Source organism: Ceratosolen solmsi, unplaced genomic scaffold (genome assembly GCF_000503995.2).
Source record: "Ceratosolen solmsi marchali unplaced genomic scaffold, CerSol_1.0 scaffold53, whole genome shotgun sequence".
Classification (NCBI taxonomy): domain Eukaryota; kingdom Metazoa; phylum Arthropoda; class Insecta; order Hymenoptera; family Agaonidae; genus Ceratosolen; species Ceratosolen solmsi.
In genome coordinates this window covers 185501-204003 of record NW_011948441.1, presented here as the reverse complement: position 1 = coordinate 204003, position 18503 = coordinate 185501, and the positions used below count along the sequence as shown (strand labels likewise).

At 23.6% G+C, this 18503-nt stretch overlaps 1 protein-coding gene across 1 annotated transcript; it reads left to right on the top strand.

Annotated features, from left to right (window-relative positions):
• Positions 1-3054: 3054 nt before the first annotated feature.
• On the top strand, positions 3055-18361 carry Dnmt3 (DNA methyltransferase 3). Its single transcript, XM_011503860.1, has 18 exons — positions 3055-3276; positions 10300-11242; positions 12165-12253; positions 12903-13031; positions 13122-13209; positions 13336-13449; positions 13890-14036; positions 14126-14217; positions 14297-14407; positions 14478-14697; positions 14879-15003; positions 15100-15147; positions 15222-15286; positions 15735-16000; positions 16629-16865; positions 16940-17081; positions 17223-17428; positions 18120-18361. The coding sequence occupies exons 1-18, from the start codon at positions 3226-3228 to the stop codon at positions 18314-18316; spliced, it is 3270 nt and encodes a 1089-aa protein (XP_011502162.1). The 5' UTR covers positions 3055-3225; the 3' UTR covers positions 18317-18361.
• Positions 18362-18503: the final 142 nt, after the last annotated feature.

Genomic DNA, 18503 nt, shown 5'->3' with positions numbered 1-18503 from the left:
AAAGATGAATATTATTTCAGTTAATTGGGGTTATAAAGTTTAACTCATTGGCAATGTATAATATAATGTAATCGTTCGGCATAATAATTAGACATAAATTTAACAAACACCTACAATGAAATATTAGGATAGAATAAACAAAATAATTTGTACAGAAAATTTAATAATTGCAAAATTTGTTTATAGTTTGAAAACACGTAACAGCTGTAGCCTTTAATTGATTCAATTCTTTCTCTAAAAGCTTGAATCTGCTTCGCGTATTAAACTTAATCCGATCGTCTTTCAGATTAAGATTGAATGTTTACATTTTCCTCCTAGTATTGCATCTATAATAAATATTCTATATATAAATGTTACTCCGATATGGTTGTCGAGAGTTAGTAAAAGAAATAGAAAGGAGTAGCTAATAATCATTACACTTGTGTTTTCTTTGTTACTTGTAGATCTGTAAACCTGATAGATGAAATTAAAATTAAGATACAAAAAAAAGTTAATACTTTTTTTTATAAATTGTAATTATTATTAAATGTTAAATTATTTTTATATATTATTTAATTTTTATTTTTTAAAGATTTTATTATGATATATTAAAGCATCGATAAAAAATTAAGAGTATAACTTTCATTATATCGCTTTTGCTTTGCTTATTAGAAAGCTAATAATTTATAATAGCCAAGTACTGATATATTCATTCCATAAAATCAGTTTCAACTAAAACACAAAATTTAATCAATAATCTTAATTTTACGCATTATCGAATATATATTTATATCATTAATGTGTGAGGGTGTATATATGTATGTATTTACAATTAAAACTTATAATTTTTATCATTTCTACAATTAATTTATTATATATATTTTCAATATTTACTGTCAAATAGTTGCTTTATATTTTGATTGTTATATTAATGTGTTATATTACTGAATTTGTTATCACTTCATAAACATGTACATTATTTCTTCGATAGTTGGCAAATTTTTATGGTAACATCTTGGTTTTTGATATTTTTCAATTACTAATTGCCGTTCGTTGATATAACATAATATATGCTAAAGCAATAACAACCACATTAAATTGTAACGTTATATTTCGCATATAAATAGCAAAGAATAATAGAAATGTATGGAAATATGAGTGCATGATGGTTATTGTTAAAATGTATAAAATAACACGAATATATTTATCCATAGCATTACACATATTATATATAAAGGATGTACGTGGGATTAAATGTTTTTCAAATCTATGTTGTTAATCGGAGCTAATGCAAAATGGACTAATACGTAGTTTTTTCATACAGTAATATCTTCATTTACAGTTGATAAATGATATAAAGCGATAAGCAAATAAAATGCATATTTATGACATTCGTGCGAGTATTAATTTTTTGACAATGCCGTGTATGAATAAAATGCCTATTAAAAGTATTATTTACAAATAATTGGTAAAAATTAAATATGAAGTTGAATGAGGCATATTGTTAAATCTGATTTATTGGTCGGTTTATCATAAAGTTATTTTTGAAATGCGATACTTTAAAGTTAGCATTTATATACGCATAAAAAATATTAAGTCAAAAAAAAAAAAAAAAAAATTAAGTCAATATTTAAAATGTTTAATTAACATTCTTTAAAAAGCTCATAACCTATAGAAGTAAATTTTTTTTATATTTGACAATCTCTTGTCTTACTTAACTTTGTAATATGCAATTTTGTATAACATAAATTTAAAATAAAGAAAGATTTAATGCAAATTGAAAAGATATTATGAAAATAATATCATTAATAAAGTAGAATCTATGTAATTTGTTCGTACAGTAATATAAAGGAATGTAATATTAATTGATGAGTAGTTGGAAAATTCTATTCTAAACGAATTTAATATATTCAATTAACATTTTTCAATGCTTACTCCTTAATCTTACAATACCCATGATAATTTAATAAGTCGAGAGTAAAAAATGAATGCACTTCGAAATAATTATTTATACCGAGTTTAAATATTTAAATGAAATAGAGAATAAATAACGTGATAGTTTGTAAAATGATCCACTTTACGCCAATACATTTCTAATGTCCACTGAATACTGTTAATCAAAACAATTCTAAAATTGTAATATCGTTAGTGGAAGGTGGAACTCATTTTACCGGGAGTATAACTGCGTATCCGGGGCCTTTATATTATCAACATTCTGCTTCTTTCTAAACTTATTTAATTATCCGCCCAGTATCGGTAATTAAGAAAATTGCGTGTGCAAGTGCAAATAAATTTATGCTTATGTAAAACGATAGATTTTGCAAATTCATTTTGTATGCATTTGACGATTTCCTTTGACACTATTTATTGCGTCGCATTTTTTTATGCTTATATTTTTTGGAATTACTAAAATTTTGCGAAAAATGTCTTTATTGCATTAAGAATTTAGCCAGGCTGTACACTACTTATTTGAAAAACAACATGTTTCGGGACTTTCATTTTTCCTTATTCCTTGCGCTCCATCAGTGCAAGTATCTCTTATCATTCCTGTTAATTACAATTCTGTCGATAATTATTATTTGATTTTAAGTCCAAAGTTTATTTTCATATTAAACTTAATGCGACTTATATGAGGAGTATAGTTATAGATTAGGATTGACAAAGTTTGGCGCATTGCTTTTACTCATTAAAAATTATTAATATTTTAAATCAATAACTCGAAATCAGATTGATGCAGATCTTCATAATTACCTTGGATGTAGGTGTTATTATTTCTCCGAGTACAAATGGTACTCTAATCTACTTATGTGTTCGTCGTTTAGTTTCTTCATATTGTTACATATAACACCTCTCGGATCCCTACTTCTCGATCTTTTCATATACAACTATTCGCTTCTCTTTTTATCGACTCATTCTCTCTTTCTCTCTTCCTCTCTTCCGCCATTAGGTTTTAGTCACTTTTTAAGCCTCGTTGACTTGATATTCGCCGATTCCTTAAAGATTCTAGCGTAGCAAGTTTTTTTTACTTTTTATAGAATTCAATTTTAATATACATACGCGCGCATGTGTATACTGTACGGATTTATATTCGCTAAAACTGTGACTATTAAATTAATATTTTGTCCTTTTATTAGATCAATATAAAGTCTTATACTATTTGTTGCAGTTATTTTCGAAAAGCTGTGTGTAGTAAAAAGGTTGTATCACGTGTTTGCCGCAATCGTGTATGTGAATTTTTACAGAAAAATGCCTAAAAAGCGAGCACATCACGGAGCTTTTAATGTTGGTTTGGAGTCGGTGAGGGTACTCATATATTTTTTTTCGATTTAGTTATTTTTCCTTGTCCAAATACCTGCGATTCAAAATTCCAAAAAGCACATTGAAATTTAAATTTATACAAGTGACATAACCTTACTTTCTTCTATTGTTCGATAATTTGCATTTCGTTATTTTATTTTTTAACGACATATCTTATTTACATATGATATTTTTATTTTTATATTTTTTTATAATCTAATTAAACGATACAAATTTCTGTTTTTTGACATTTTTCTTTACTTTTATTATATGCTTGGTAAAATTAAAAACAATCATAAAAATGATAAAAAAATTTTCAACATTATTGTTTTACAAATTTTTAAATAAATACTCTAAATGTAATTTCGAGAGAATTTTTGATATAATAAATTATGAAAATCATTTATTAGGTAAATAAACGATGAGATATTATTTCGCAACATTTTATATTCTATTTTTTTCTCTTACATTAATATGTTAAAAAGAGTTTAAAAAGAACGAAAGTTTATATGAATATTTATAAACTTCTATTACTAACAATGACAAATGGTGTTATTATATGTATAAATATATATATAATAAGGGCAATAATTTAAAAAAATAATATATTGGACAAAATTTAGCTAATATATCAATGCCAAATTTAAAGATTTACAATTATTATCGGAATAATATTAAATAATTTTGTAAATTAATAATATCTTTATAAAAGCCTTATTATAGATAAAATATATTACCTAAAATGTTTCATAATAGTATTTAAGTTATAAAATATAAATTTAGATTTTTTATATATCAAAATATTTTTACGTATTAATGTTAAGGTTATGTGCTGAAGGGTATAATCATCATTCACCATTCCTCATGATAGCATATATTTAATTAGTTTACTTTGGAAAATAGTATTAAAATATTTTTGATTTTCCAATGACATATTATTAAAGTAAATGGCATATAATAATGTCTAATCTTAAGTACGAAATTCGTAAGCTATAATCTTATCTTACGCCGCATTACGTAGGGTTTTTGTAATTGGGACTAGTGATGCTAGAGTAGAGAATTCAAATGACTTGAAATATTATGATCAAAATGAGATAGTAACATAAATAATTTAATTAAATACTACTAAACATAATTTTATTTGAAGTAATTTACGAATAAGTTGTATTTGTTCATAAATAAGCTCATTACATATAATTGTTAGAAGTAATACACTCTAAGAGAAAATTGATGAATTTAAAAAATAGTTATAATTATTAATTAAAAATGATAAGGAATGCACTGAATTTAAGATTTGTGCAGAAATCTGAACAATAAAAATATTTATCGCTTTTAGAATAATGAAATTGGTTTATCAATAAAATTGGTTCTTTTAAAATTGTACGTGTTATAATAGTCCTTTAAAATATATCGTTAGTCAATTATTAAATTTCAGTCTATTTTGTTATCCAAGAGTAGGTTTTGAAAGTTAAGAACCACATTATCAAACGACGAAGCCATAAAATGAGATTAAATATGATTTTAAATAGCAACCTGTAGAACATAAAATATTCTCGTTTACTTAATCTGCTTTAAATCTATCGAACTTTTTCGAATTTATAAGTTTAATATTTTCTAATAAAAATAAGAAAACTTATGCATTTCTATTGTTTATTATTATTTATTATAAATTAATTTAGAAAATATATTATTATGAATAATATGAATACAAAAATGCAATGCTTAGGTAAATACAATTTGTAAGTTCGATTGCATTCATGTGCATTTGTTTAATTTGTAAAATTACTTGGCAATCATTTTGATTATCTTTTATGTATATTATAATATGTTCTATTTATTATATAACAATCTGTTTTATATCTGACTTCGCTATTGTGCGATATTTACTCTTAATCAAGTAACTATTAGAGTTGAGTATACCATAAATAAACAATAATAATTTTGTTCTGAAACATAGTTTGTTATAAAAATATTTTGGAATTATTTTAGATTTCAATATTTTATTTATTTTTATTATCTGGCTTAATTGTTATTTCTTTATTAATCTTGTTAAAATAATATTAAATCATTGGTATCTTTAATTAAATCGTATATAAATTCAGCCAGAGCTTAATGTTGAAATTTGTAGTTCGAAACCATATAGATTATAAGTTTATTAAAATTGTATTGATTGTTTATTACAATTTTATTTAAACAAATTTTGTCTGTGATTTCTACATGAAATTGCTAAGTATATTAATAAAATTTGAATTGTATATGAACAGCTTATGTAGTAAAAAATCAATTAGTAATACAATCGATTTAATATTCCGATGCAGTTTCATTTTATCAAAATATATATGTTGATTGAAAGGAATAAAAAATATTATATGACTTATTTCAAAGTTTTATAATACTTTTAACGCATCGTCCTCTCATAATAAGCAATATATTGTGCATTCTTTAATTTTTTTTTTTTTTAAATTACCTAAAATTTTATATGATATATTCTAATAAACATAAATGTAAAGATAAGGAAATAAATAAAAGTCGATTACTTGTTAATTTTCAATATTTGATGAGAAATTTTGATTTTTAGTTATATTATTTTTTATGATTTATGATTGTTGATATTTTAAAATGAGAATTTTATTTAATGAGATCTCTATTAACGGAGACATTTTTATTTTAAAGAAAACAATATGTTTGTGAATGTGTATTTACATATTATGTGTTTAAGTCTAAGATCATTATTTCTCCCGATTTTATTAAGAACCGAATTTGAAAAATTGACAAAAATAATATAATTATTAATGGATTAAAAATAATAATATTATTTGCTCAGCGATTTTTATTGAAATTTTGTATATGCACTATGGAACATAGAAAATACTATTTTACTTGCTACTTTTAATAATTAATACAAGTTTGTATATACTTGTCATATATTCTATAATATTAAAATTTTTCTTTTTATTGTAAAGAAGAGAAACAATTGATGATGAAAAATGTATGACAATACTGATTGGTTGCAACTTTTTATTATTATGGTAAAAATAACATAATTGAGAATATACTGAAGTATATGCATTGTTGGTATATTTACGTTTCTTACAAGTAGGCTGAAATTATACTTGACCTTAATATGTACATCAACAGAATAATAGTAATATTGACTTTAAAGTAAGTGCCTGGGCAATAAAACGAATCGACAATTCGTATTGAGAAGGGAGGAATCTTTTGTATCCATCTATCTATAAAGTATTACAAGTTCATTGTGCTAAAAAAATGTAATATTAACTAAGTTGCATTGACTTATAGAAAAAAATCATCTTAAAAATTTTTTGGTAGTTTTTTTGGTTTTTTTTTAAATTTATTTTTAGTGAGATGTGTTAATCATTCAGTTGTTTAGTCAATACATAATTCCGTTATATTTTGTCCAATGTTTCTATTTTTATCGATATTTTCTATTAAAATATATTATTTAATGGAAAGAAGAATTTTAAGTTTTATATTAAGAGATCTATTTAATTTACGTAAATATATATAATAAATAATTCTATAAAACAGTGCAGTATCCATATTTATCATCGCTATACAACAATCAAGCATTTGAAAATTTTAATTGCATAGATTAATCATTCATTATCTTTATAACTAATAAAATGCATTAAATAATTAACAATATTATTAATTAAAATTTTAAGATTTTTACATGTTTCTTAATAAAGAAATATATAACAATAATTAGTAAGAATTTATAGTTTCTCCATGAAGAATATATTAGAAAGTATGTTTCACTGTTATAAAAATTCAAATTCAATTTTTAGATTTTTATTGTTTATTTTAGTAACGACTTATATGAGTAATAACATATCTTACAAATATATAATAAAAACAAATACATTTAATCTTCAAATCATTTTACTTTTTATTAATTAATTTCAATCTAATACTTATGAATTAATAAGAAAAAGATTATTTTTGTCATAGCCAAAATTTTGTTTAATCAAAATATGGTTCATTTGATTTGATTCATATAAATACAAATTCTGTAATCAATAAGTTGTTTTAATGAATAAATGATATTTATTTACACAAACGTAATATTTAATCTTCAATTTAGGTAAATCAAGTGAATATAAATTAAAACTTTAAGTTAAGTTAATGCGTCACTATTTGATTTGTTCTGTTAAAATTATTAGAATTGTTTTAAAGGTAACGATTGAAATATTATATATATAGACAAATATTTCTTTAGATATTAACAAGTTTCATATTATCCATAGATACAAAATAATGTTATTAGCAAGTTAAAGATTCTAATATGTAATACGTTAAAATTAATTAAAAAATTTGAAGAAACTGTTATTCAAATAATAATGACATTTTCATATTGTTATCTTTTCGACGTTGAAAATTTAATTCAAAATAAGTTATAGCCGAAAATTTGCGGATTTAAAGATTAAAAGGAGCGTTAAAAATCATGGTAAATGCAATAACTAGGAGAATAACCGAGACCAAAAGACTTATATTTGAAAGGAAGAGTGGAACGAGTCAGGGAACGAGCGAGAATTAACTTTATGAATGAGCGTTTGCGCGCGATTGTAAATACAATAAGCATGAAACGCATTGCAACAGTTTCATTCATCCGAAAGAGAGAGAAAGAGAGAGAGAGAGAGAGAGAGAGAGAGAGAGAGAGAGAGGTGGGAAGGTAGATAGAAACGTACGGTACAACTTTTCTCGAGCCTTGCACCCGCTTTCTCATCCCCCTTTTATAAAGTTTTCATAAAGGGAGTGAGAGGCGGAAAGAGATAGACTGTAGACTCAGTATAGGTATGAGTTTTATATAGATACGGAAGGGAGAGAAAAAGTGGAATCATAAAAAAGGGAAGAAAAAAAGTCGGCTTTTTGCGTACAGCAAACCGGTGACCTTTGACCCTTTTTCTAATTATATGCAAGTAGCTTAAAAGTAAATCAAGGCCAAACGATGTATTTTTAATTAATGTTTATATATTTATGGATTTTCTTATATTAATTTACATGACTACAATCGATTCAATCGATTATCCTATGGGTAACTATTGTTTTTATTTGATATTTTTAATTGATTCAAGATTTTTATTCTATAAGCAAATATTGATTTTTTGCTTAATAGAAAATTATAGATTCATTTTACTGATAAAATTTAATTTTACTAATAGAACTAATTAGAATTTAATTATTCATACCAAAAACGATATTTATAAATATCAATAATAAATCTATAACTACGTTCCAAATTAATTTCAAATTAAATCGCACGTATATAATATCGCATAGAACTTAGATTTAATCAATTGATTTAATTCATAATATTCAATGGAACTTAAAAATATTGTAAATTATTTTGTAATCGCTCATGATTTCAATATAGTTTAGAATTTAAAATCGGGTATATAATTTTCTATAATTAAAAAACTAAATCCTAAAAATTACTTTTTATCTTAGTTTTGCAAATCTACAATTTAGTATATTTTCAGTTAAAATTAAAGTTAAAAGTAAAACTTTGTATTAAGAAATATTTTTAATTAAAAAATCACACGTTGGTTTTATTATTTTTTTATGAAAATTTTTAAATTTAGCTAGACAGAATTTCAATTATTCGACTGTTCAGATTTCTAGTTTACAATGAAAGTAGATCAAGATGAATGATTATATTTGTCGAATCTTACAAAAGACGGATATCAGGCAAATTGAACTTTGTAAATAATAATAAAAAATCTTAAATTTCATTACATATTATATTCATATATAATGAAACGATAGTTTATAATATTTTTTAAAATTACACTTAAGTGTAATTGTGTTTAACTGTAAATCTTAAATTAAATTATACGAAAGTTTGGAAATTCGCAAATAATCATTAAATATAAATTTATTTGTATTCGTAAATTTTACTTTTTTGTGATTGTAGAATATATATTAATAGCATTATCAATATTTTTATTAATTTTTAAATATATTTCAAAACGAATAAATAAAATGTTGGATATGTTTGCTTAGTTATAATTTAAATTATTTCATTTCAACGTAGCAACTTTATTGCTATACAACTCAACGTTTTTTATAAATTATATTATAATCATTATTAACAATTCAAATAAATTTGATTTTTTTGGATGAACTTCTCCGTTACTTTTAAACAACATTGAAAATAAATAAGCTTAAACGTGAATGTTAATCAATTATCTTCAATTGTATGTCAATGGATAGGTGAATAGATTGTTTGAGGATGAATTGTTTAAATGGAAGAGTCTTTGCTTTAACTGCCCTCTATGGCCGTCCATCAAAATTAAAAAATATTTTCTAAAATAAGGTGTCATTTACTAATATTTTTAATAAAAATATTGTCTATACTATTATCGCTTACTTATTGTGAAAATAGTAATTCTGAATTATGGAATATTGTATAAATATGTAACAAATTTCGCTTTATTGTATTAAGCGAATTAAATGCGTACTAAAAATAAATGATTTAGTATAATTTTATTTTACATATTGAATACACATTGAGCTAAAAATTGTTATATTATGTTGTATACAAAGTATATTATATGAATTTTGTAAGTAATATCATCAATACCGGTAATACAGTTTCCTACATTCTCGTTACATGGGTTATCCAGTGTCAAGATTCTATTGATTTTTAATTCCAATTATTCTCGACTAATATTTAATTAATAAATGATTATTGTCTAGTAACCATATTTTTTTTCAACAAAATTCAACAAAAAATTAATAAATCGATATATCGACACTTTTCAACTATTTTAGCAAACCAAATTTAATGAATGTTTTTAGCCAACTGTTTTTATTTTTAAAAGCTAATTGGTTTTAATTACTTTTCATTTCCTTATTGTATAGAATTGTACATTCTCTCGAATAAATCATGTAATAATCATTATACAAGTTTACATTTCGCAAAATTATATTATAAATAATTATTCGAGTAAAATTGACTTTGAATTAATTATTATTTTTTTCATTAAAATTTTATTCTAGGTCCAAAAGAAGATTACTAGTAAAAATTATTGGTCTAATAGTATTTGGATGGAGTTAATAGCTACGGAGTTATTTAACGATATTTCAAATGACAGTAATTATTGCGAACACAATAATTCAAACAATAATATTGCCGAGACTCATGAGAAACAGCGTGTTGAAGAAATTGAAAATTCAAAATTAGATATAAAGAAAGAACTAATTAATAAAAATACAACAGACGTAAACTTTGTATTACTAGATACACAAAACTATAAACAGAGCGGAAGATTGAATAAAAATGATAATGATAATATTAGTGACGCAATAGAAGTGAGGCACAGCAATAATACACAAGGGGAAATAGCTCATAATAATAAGAAATATTTTGATATAAATACATCAAAAACTTCCTCATACAATGAACATCAAGATAGGTTTTCCTCGTTTACAACAGACGATAGCGGTATCGAAAGTTCAAACTCAGTTTTTACAGAAAATGAAGGTAGTTTCGTTAAAAATAACATGATTCTGACAGACTTAACAACATGTGTCAAAGGAGTTTCTGCCGATGACTGCCTTAATCCACCAGATGAAGAGTATAACGTCTCAATAGAAAGCTGTTATAAGAGCAATTATAGAAAATTAAGTTTTGAGTATAGCAAAAAATTAAATTCTGAAATTGATTCAATATCACTTCCTAAAATTACAAATTCATCTACTTTAAAATGTGGTAAAAATTGTCAAGATTATAATGAAGTTCCAAAGAAGAAGTACTTTGTTTCAAGAAAAAGTAGAGAGGTTTTCGTCAGCGAAGCATCACCGATAATCGAAGGCGAATTCGAACAATCTAGAAGAGTGACGAGACTTTTGGTGAAAAATAATGTTCCTATACCGGCAAAACATATAAATAATACTCCAGGAAAGTTGGTCTGGGGATATTTCAGAAGTGGATGGTGGCCTGGTAAGTTTTTTTTTCATACCTAGTTAATGTTGTAATTATTATTTATCAAAGAACATTTCATATAAATGTGAAAACATGTTGAAAATTATTTTTTCATATCAATATTTTCATGCAACATATGTTTTTAATAACTATTTTCAATAATTACCAACTCTTTTAATACATTGATAATTGTCTTTATTTGCTTAATGAAATAATATCTTTAATATAAGATATAAGTATTTGTTTTATATACTATCCAAGAAGATTTTTGTAAAAGTCATAGACCGTTGCTTATACATTTATTTGAAAAATTATTATTTTTAAATTGGAAGAATATTTTCAATAAAAAATAATAAATGGTTGGAATAAAACAAATACTACTGGCTTCTTAATAAAGTTAACTTAATTTTTTATGTAACAACAGCGTTATTATCTTTGAATGAGTACGATATGCACGCTAAAAAAAACTTTCAAATGAATATCTTAATATATAACTGAATGAAATGTGTAAAGATTATAATGCATATAACATTTAAAAAAAAATTACATTTAATCTAGTTATACATTATTGTTGCAAAATGGTTTTACTGCAGTTAAATAAGAACAGGACCTCTAACACTAATAATATTTTGGGAATGTTATAAATGAAAGTTGTAATAATTTCAAAATCCCAAAAATCTTTTGAAAATATTACTGTAATTATTTATGAAATGTAAAAACTATGAAGTGTGATATTTATAAAATTTGATTTCTAAAAATACATTTAATAAAAATTTTCTAAAGATGGATCTGATTTCAAGATACCTTAAAACTTGAGTATGTATCTGAATTTATATAAGAAATAATAATTTGAAATTATTATTCCTTTTTTTATCTATTAATATTTTTTATATATTATATATTTTATATATTATATTTCTTTAATTTTACTTGTCGACAGCAATTATTATTAAAGCCGAAGACGCTGGAATGATTTCTACAGCTGGAAAAATTTGGGTTTCTTGGGTTGGTGAATCACTTATTTCGGAGGTATAAAAACATAAAAAACTTTAGTTTAATGTATAAGTGATATAAACACTTACAAATGATAAAAAAATATTCATTATTATTGAAAAAGTGAATGAAACTTGAGTTTGTACAAAAAATCTATATTTATCTATTATAATTTATCATTAATATTCACATATAATTAATTTAAAAATAATTCTTTATATCTTTATTTTTGGAAAATAAATGTATATATAAAATACTGAACCATATGAATTTTTCCACAAAATATTTTTCATATGCTCAATTTCATAACTGTTATTTTATGTACTGAGTGCTTAAAAAAATAAACTATTAAGTAATGTTTCATCATCCTCTTTGGTTTTTTGTTTTATTTTTCAATATATTTGAAAAATCTGTCAGTTCCAATTTTAATTCAAATTTTATATAAAATTACAATTTTTTTTTCTAAATAATTATAAAAATTTTTTATTTTTTATCGGTCATATTTATGTAATGTATTAATTATTAAACTATACGTACATTCCAAAAACCTTTTCTTAAAAATTGGTAAAGAATATTTTATAAATATTTTTATAAAAATTTAAAATCAATGTTTTTCTGCAATTAAAATCTTAGAATATTGACAAGCTATGCCTTAGTTTATTATCAATTAATCATAATATTACAGTTACCTATAAAAAATGTGGATTTATTTTCGAGTAAGTTAGACATACGATTAAATAATTTAGCAACTAAGTCAAAAATCAAAGCAACAAGCAAGAAGCAAAGGGAAGTTGCATGCTTAAAAACTATTCAGGTAATTTTTATAAATAATTTTATAAAATATTTAATTTATTATAGCCAATGAATAGCATGGAAAATAAAATTAATTAAATACTATTTAAAGTTATTAAGGAAACATTTTAATAGTGGAGCTTTAGTAAGACCATATATTTCATGGATAAAAAACAATATTGTTCCTCATAAAGATAAGCGTAAGTAATTAACTTAAAAAAAAAACAAAATAAAAATAGCTTCTGTATTGTAATAGTGAAAATAATTCAATACTATTATTATGTAAGAATGAAATTTATGAATTTCTAAATAATACTTATTTCTAGTGGATGAACTACTTTTTTATCCGTATCCAGAAAGTCTTTCAGAAAGATTAAGCAATTTGAAGCATGTAAATTTTGAAAAAAATGAAAAATACTTACGTCAGAAAGAAAAAGAAAGTAAGCATTTAAACATTTACGTTTTTAGAATATTTTTTGGCATCAAACGCTATTAATTTGATTACTTTCCATTATCTTTTAATTACAAAATGAATTATATATTTAAAACGATTATAATGCTAATACTAATTTTAACGATAACATCAATAACAATAATAACAACAACAACAAAAACAATAATAATAATAATAATAATAAGCGAATCTTGTTATAATAAATTATCTGTATAAATTGTTATAATATAGAATAAAAACGAATCAACATTATTTAATTATTTTAATGAAGTCTTTTAAATAATATTCTATATATCTTCTATATTCTATATTCTATATTCTATATTCTGTATAATCTATAATTTATATTCTAATATAATGAATAAATTTTTATACTATCATTTATAATTGTAATGAATTCAAAGACATTATTTATTATATATATAGGATTGAGTAAGGCAACGGAAACTAAGAGTTCAATGAAAAGAATTGAGAAAATTGAAAAACCTGTTGATGAAGGTGGAATAAATATTATAGATCAAAAACCAGGAATGATTGTATGGGCTAAAATGCCAGGCTATAGTTTGTGGCCATGTAATATATGAATTGAAATAAATATATATTTAAATCATAATTTATTCATGTTCCTTTTTCAATTAGCTTAACCTTTTAAAATTGCATAGGTGTTATTATGAATTATCAGCATTTGAATCGAAAGCAACCCCACGTGGCACATCAATGGGTTATGTGGTATGGAGATTACAAGTATTCTCAAGTAATATTTTTATGTGCTCGAAAATATAAATAAGATTAATTTATTGCATTTACAATAATATCATGCTATTTACATTTAGGTTGAATACAGACAAATACTTGTATTTTCAATGGGTATGGAAAAAATGGAGAATAAAATTCAGACAATGAAGGATGATCTATTCTGCAAAGCAGTTCTTCAAGCATCCAAAGTAATATATTATTATTTTAGTAAATATAACGATGCTTAAAATTTAAAGTATGATGATTGGAAATTTATAGGACTACTGTGAGAAATTGGGATATTTGACAGAGCCGTGGAAAATAAACGATGTTATTAGTCTTTTTTACAAATCGAAAGATAGATTTAAGTTAAAAAATATATTATCCAATGAACCAAACGATGAGGATCTCTATTCTCAAACTATCAAAAAGCAATTGAGAAAACAGATTAATAATCAGCCTGTGAGTGAGGAAAGAAAACGGCAAATATTAAATTGTAGTATGTAAAAATTGACAATTTTAAGCACATTGAATTTTGAAATGATTTTATACTGTTTCCCTAATAACATTATTTTACGATGTATATATATGTATATATATATATATATATATATATATATATATATATATATATATATATATATATATATATATATAAATTAAAATATTTTAAATTGTAGAAAATTTAAAACTCGTGCTTTCAAAAAAATGCCCTTTAGATTCCTTATGTATAACCTGTTTTGAATCTAATGATGAATTAGAAGAGCATCCATTCTTTTACGCATCAATGTGCAATAAATGCTTGGTAAATATTATTTTTCCTATTTATTAAAAAATATATTAAAATGTTTCTATTTTAATCTTTATTTATTTTTAATATTTCGTGAAAAAAAAATTCTAGGAAGAGTTTAGACCGAAAGTTTTTGCTTATGGAAATGATAGTAAATGCGTGAGTTTTTTATTTTTATTTTATTAATTTATTTTGTCTTAAATTAATAACATTTTAATGGGTATATTTTATAGTTTTATTGTACTCTATGCGGTGGTGAAGATTTGGTTGCAATGTGTGACAGTATGAATTGCCCAAGGTAATTTTAACGTATTTGAATAAACTTATGGTGTATTATAATACAATTAATGACACGTTAAGGCATTTAATTTTTTTAATAATAATATTTATGAAAAATCCATACAATTAAATGTATATGAGAAAGGTTAAAAAAATATATGGAAATTGTTTTTCGTGAGTACTAATTGAAATTCAATTTATCTAAATTTATTTAATATTTACAATTTTTTAAAAATTAATTTTTGTTTTATTACAATCTTATTATTAATAAAAAACAAAACATGCCATGATAAATATTATATATATATATATATATATATATTTGAACCATTGATAATAATAAGGAAATAATGTGGTTTTGTGTAGTCAGAAATTTCTTTTGCATATTACTATTTTAATATAGAACAGTTAATAATTATAATATGTATGCGCCAAGATAATTTTTATTTTATTTATTTATTTTTTAGAGTATTTTGTACTGCTTGCATTAAATATATCATTTGCCCAGATTTTTACGAAGAAATTTTATTGAAGCATCCTTGGTACTGTTTTCTTTGCGATCCTGATTCGGTATCATTTAAAGACAGTGTAATGAAAATTCGCTGTGATTGGAGAAAACGAATAATTTCCATTTACCGATTAAATTGCGATGACAAATCGCTTTCCAATTTAGAGCGTCTCGATCGGAATAGAAAAATAAGAGTCTTATCGTTGTTTGATGGGATTGGAACTGGTACGTTAAAACCAATAAGTGTCTATTGAATTCTTGAATTGAAGCAAAAGATACTCTCACGATGAGTATACGTTTAAATCAATCTAATAATAAGAAAATTATATATAAAAAATTGAAGTAGATACTTTATTTATAACTGTAGTTTATTTGTTTAAATGCAAGTAAATTACAAAATTATTACCCATTAAAATTTCAATATGTAAAGGTAAGAAGAAAGCTAAAAAAATAATTAATGAAATTAAACTTATAATAAAAACAGTTGAAGTTAATTATAGACATTTCTAGATTTTGAAATAATATATATTACATATCAAGTGTGACAATGCAAATACACTTACATTTAATAAGGTATGAGAGGGAAAAAATGGTATATATTTTTTCGTATAAATTAACATAATCTATTTTTAATAAATAATAAAAGTTTAATAGTAATAATGTAGGTTTGGTAAGTTTTCTTTCATATTTGATTAAATGCATTAATTATTTATTAAAATCTGATGAACAATTATTTATATCGATTGTTATTCCTGAATCAAAAGTATATAAAGAATATATTAAAAATATTTTTTGTTTATAAAGTTATATCGTTTATAAATTGAGTATTTAATCATCTGAATAATCTTTATAGGACTGACTGTATTAAAAAAGTTGAATGTAAATGTCGAGTGCTATTATGCAAGTGAAATAGATCCTGATTCAATACAAGTCACCTTTTTTAATCATGGCAATGAAGTTGTACAGTTAGGTGACGTCAGAGATATAGATGAGAAAAAAATTAAAGAAATTGCTCCTATCGATTTGTTAATTGGTGGGTCGCCCTGTAACGAATTAAGCTTGGCAAATCCCAAAAGACGAGGGTTAGATGGTAATTATTTATCTTAAGAAAATATTGTTTAGTTCACAAGCGTTTCACAAGTAATTTTTATATTTAAAATTTAGATCCAGAAGGAACAGGTATACTTTTCTATGATTATTGCCGAATTAAGAAGCTTGTGAAGAAATACAACAAGAAATGTCATTTGTTTTGGCTTTTTGAAAATGTTGCTTCAATGCCAAAGAAATTTAGGATCCAAATTAGCGAGTAATTTTATAGTCTTAAATAACACGAATTTTTTATATAATGTCTTGGGAATTCGAACGCGACCTAGATTTAAATCGTTTTATAATAATATTGTATATTTCTTATTGCTTTTAACAATTAAATAATTATATTTGATTTTAGAAATTTGGGACGTGAACCGAAATTTTTAGATTCTGCGGACTTTTCTGCACAGCATAGGCCCAGATTATACTGGGGAAACCTACCCTGGGGTCCATACCAAATTAATGATGTGATTTTACAAGACGTTTTAAGAAAGCAATGTAATCGACAGGCACTTGTAAAGAAAATAATGACAGTTACTACGAGGACGAACTCGTTAAACCAAAGTGAGATCATAATAATAAATTCTTTTTTACCGTTAATTATCTTTTAAATTAGGATAAATTGATTTTTTATATCATGCGCGTGAAGTTTGACTTTAAACATATTTAATAATGTGCAGTTTTTTACAGTGTGTTTTACAAAACTTAAAGACGAATTAAAAGAAATTATAAATATTAAATAAAGTATAAGAGTGATTTTTATGCTATTAAATTTGTCAATTATAAACAATATTTTTAATGCGTTTAATTTTAAATGACGTTAAAATTAAAATTTTGAATATAAGGTTCCTAAGATATAATTAATTTTTATATATTTAATTAAAATTATACCTTCATAAAATATTCAAGTATATTAAAATGAATGTTTTGAATTTTATTAATATATCGTAAGTCTTCAAATTGTTTACAATCGACCATTCTATTAAATAACCTTCTGACATAAGGGCGATGAAAATTTAAAATTCTCAAGAATATTTGCTTCAATGCAGAAGCGGGTTAAATTTGAAAAAAAAGTACCTTAATAATATTAAAATTATAATTTTAAAAAGCATTAAAATTTTCGAGCATTGTACTTCAACACTGTTGCAACAATAAACAAAAATATTGAAAAAAAATGAAATTATATCATTTCATTATCATAATTTGTGTTTTCAATCGAGTATTTTCTTAACAAATTATTGCATTCAATATATAGCTAAAGAAAATTTGAAGCCAGTGCTAATGGATGGCAAGAAAGACGGACTATGGGTAACGGAGCTCGAGGAAATATTCGGCTTCCCCATGCATTACACGGATGCTAATCTCCAAAAAACGCGAAGACTCCAACTCATCGGTAAAGCATGGAGCGTACAGACTCTTACTGCCATTCTTCGTCCTGTATTTTATTTGTAATCTTAGATAAAAGAATAATAGAAGTTGGTGAACTACTTGAAATATTTTCAGAGGAAACTTTTAATAATTATACGTTTTTTTAAGAATATTTTAAGATGTTAGAAAATCTTCTAAAAAGTATATTCAAATTAGAAAGAACATTGGCATGATATGAAATCTTAAAATAATTTGATTTCATATATAAGAT